At 38.4% G+C, this 3,358-nt stretch overlaps 1 protein-coding gene across 1 annotated transcript; it reads left to right on the plus strand.

Moving 5' to 3' along the window:
• Positions 1–1,639: 1,639 nt before the first annotated feature.
• Positions 1,640–2,828, plus strand: LOC136777108 (uncharacterized). The gene is made up of 3 exons (XM_066733179.1): positions 1,640–1,643; positions 1,783–2,065; positions 2,138–2,828. Exons 1-3 carry the CDS (start codon positions 1,640–1,642, stop codon positions 2,826–2,828), a joined length of 978 nt encoding a protein of 325 aa, XP_066589276.1.
• Positions 2,829–3,358: the final 530 nt, after the last annotated feature.

The following is a 3,358-nucleotide window of genomic DNA, read 5'->3' on the forward strand; positions in this document are numbered from 1 at the left end:
CTAAAAGATGTTTCGTTCTGAATTGAAAAAAAAGATGTCATTGAAAGAACAAATTTTGGCTATGGAGCAATAACTGCCTAATTATAATAAAAAGTTAGAACATGTTCAGGTAATTTAAAACTCATTTTCTTATATAACTTGCTAAATATAATGGGTTTAGTCACTTCAAAAGAAGAGAATATAATAAAAGAAAAGAAAAATAATACGCGTAAATTATGTGCAAAAAAGGGGATGGAGTTAGCATTGAAAGAAAAATTATTAACACAAGAAAGTGAAAAGTATTCCATTGAACTTTTCTAATCAGTTCATTTTACATAAATTGCAGTAGCAAAGTGAATAATAATTGTAATATTATTTTGGATTAGAGAAAGGGCGAAATTATTATATAAAATTAGGAAAAAGTTTAATAAATTTATAAGAGATTACACAAGTATAAGAAGAAATTTTGAAGGGAACCCAACACAATTACAGTACCAAAGGGTAGACAGATGGAGTGCATTGATTGGTTGCTACACAACGATCAATCAGAGCCAACCTTGCTTGATCAACGAAATGTGGCTATGAATGGCTCCATTTAACTCCCTCTACATTTCCTCCAATTTCCTTCGTCACGTAAACGATTTTAGGAGACCGAAAGGATTTTCTATCGTCGATATGACAGGTTTATGAGCTCATCGCTTCCCGCTGTGGCGCTTTGATATTTTTTCATTATTCATGATAAAATTTGATTGTTCGGGATTTAGGTATGTTATTGCGAGCAGTTCCAGACTCGGCCCGACTCGTTCTAGCACGCTGCTCTATGTTTCTCTCACTCCTCACAGTTCGGCGCGGCACCGCCAGGTGGCTAACTCGCGCAGCGGCTTTCTCGCTAGCAAGATTTAGTCTGTGAGATGGTTAAGCAAGTCAGTCACGCCTGCTCATCTGTCTCTCGACTACGGTCGATATGACGATAACTAGAGACTCTGCTCTCTAGTTTCCGCTTTTGGAGTGCAACAGCACGGTCTTACCTTATACCTAGAACTTTGTTCCTATAATTTTGTCAGGGCTTACAAGTTACAGCACTATCGTATTACATACGATTTTTTAGAACCTTGTCTTCCCTTAACTTTATTGTTGACCAATCTGCGTAGACCACTTTGGTTGCGCAGTCTACATCCTATCCTTTCTTTTCCTTAAACCATTTGTGGCCAGAGATGGTAACTCGAGAGAAAACCCTAGCCCCCCACCATGCCTACCAGAATCTCAATACACAGGGATAGGCATGGTGGGGGGTTAGGGATAATAGGGATTTCCCTCGAGTTACAATCTCTGTTTTTGACTTTCTGCTTAGAAAGCCATACCGATTCAGATCTCACATTGATATTATCAAAAACTTGTTTATAACATTTTATTTCTCTTATGAATATTATCACGATGGTACTTATCATACGCAATACATTTGTCTGTAAAAGTTGTATCTGTTTTGTTGTATACAAACACTGATCAATCTACGTTAAGAATAATTAACTTACGCATTACAATATATTTATGGTATATATAGGTAAGTGTTTTCCAGCCGGAAATTTTTCCTTCATATATGTGATATACTTTTTATTTTATATAATTTTTTTCTAAAAAAATCTGTTCCTACTGTATTAGCATGGGTGAGCGCGCATATTGCATTTAGTTCGTTACCTGGGGAACGGAAATATCTCTGAACTCTGAACACATTTGACGTTTACATTTACAGTTTACGGCTACGCTAGTTGACATTTAGAAAAACTTCGATAAGGTATTATATAGTTAAATTTAAAAGTAAGAGGAGCGTGGATCAATTGATAAATAAAAGTGGAACAAAAAAAGATAGTAAAATGTTTCAGTCAAAAGCAACATTGGCGTTGTTGAGGTTGAAAGAAATGGATAAAAAGTATAAAGTTAAAAGTGTCGATAATAAACACGTGCGCAATAAAATTAGCGCTGAAAGTTCCTTCAACGAATCAGTTAGCTCAGAAAAATCTACACAGTTAAAAAAAAAGGATAAGAAAAAATTAGATATTAAAATGCCCATTACCAGAATAGAAAATACGCACGACTTGACATCAAAAAAAGAATTATCGAGCTCATCGGAAAGACAAACGAAATTCGATGATTAAATTAGCTCAGAGTCTTTTTCCACTTTAATCGAGTCAACGAAACCCGAGAAAGAAAAATCCTCGGAAATTTCAAATTTGAATGAAAACCATACAACAATCGAAGAAGACGTTCGAACGATTGAAGAGAAAATAAGTAGTATAGCCGAGGATTCAGACTCTCAGGAACTATCAGTAAGCGGACTGCAAAATGTAAAGAGGGAGACGACGGTAAGCGAGTATAAAGGGATTGAAACTGATGATAACGGACGAGTTAAGGATGATAACGAGAGGGATTACACGAGCGATACATTTGAGAACGTGTCGAGTTCTCAGATTTTGACATCGGCGAACGATGAGAATAGGTTAGGAGAGGAGTCGGTGAAGTCGGAAACTGCTGTGCAGAAAGATGGCAGCACTGTCTTGGGCGTCAGGCAAATCGATATTGTTCCGCGTGTCCAGCGTGCAAAATATATTTCTGATCGAGAGAGCTCGACGAAGGAAAAGACGAGGACCGATAAAAAGGTGATCGAACTCGTTGCCCCAAAACCTATCGAGGCTGTTATTAGAGAACTCGAGCTTGACCTGGACAAGGATTTGTCGGACTATGTCAAGAGCATCGAAACTTCCGGTAGAGAGGACATTCAGCCAATTTGTCTCTTGAAAAAGTCAAGAGGAGTTTCTTTCACTGTACAAAGCAAAAAGCAACGCGATCATTGACTAAACAACTCCTCGAGGAACGAGAGCGGAAATAGCGCCATAGTGAAGAATGGATCCAACGGAAATGGTGTATCAAAAACCGATTGAGAAACTTCTATCGCAAAAGCTTCCTGTCGATCCCACGCTCATAGCCAAGCCGAAGAAACGTCCGAGAGAAGCATATCTAAGAAGGAGAAATATCTGAGAAACTTGATAAACGCGAGGAGGGAATGGTTATCAAAGCATACAAAATCCAAAAAGTCGGAAGAAAAATTTGAGAGAAGCATTGGCAAGTCTAAGGTTATTTCGAGGAGACTCGAGAATGGTAGCGGAAGTAGAGCCGATGAGACGGAATTTTCCGACGATGAGAGATCGATTAGCGTCTCGATTGGAAGGAGGGAGGAATGTAAAAGGGCCTTAGGGAAGAAGTTGGACCACGAAATGATTGTTGCTTCGAGTAATGAGAAACTGGAGGAGAACATGGCTGGTACGAAGACTTGCCAAAGCATCGATGCAGAGGCGATCACTATTGGCGATAAGAAGCTTAAAAC

This window comes from Prorops nasuta, unplaced genomic scaffold (assembly GCF_024137725.1).
Source record: "Prorops nasuta isolate Cenicafe-Biocafe unplaced genomic scaffold, Cenicafe_Pnas_1.2 PNAS00010, whole genome shotgun sequence".
Lineage (NCBI taxonomy): Eukaryota > Metazoa > Arthropoda > Insecta > Hymenoptera > Bethylidae > Prorops > Prorops nasuta.

What these genes read in the sequence shown, in the direction of transcription:
- LOC136777108 (XM_066733179.1), top strand. An exon ending in ATTACCAGAATAGAAAATAC is followed by an intron (nt 2,066 to 2,137) that starts GCACGACTTGAC and finishes TGATTAAATTAG; the next exon opens with CTCAGAGTCTTTTTCCACTT.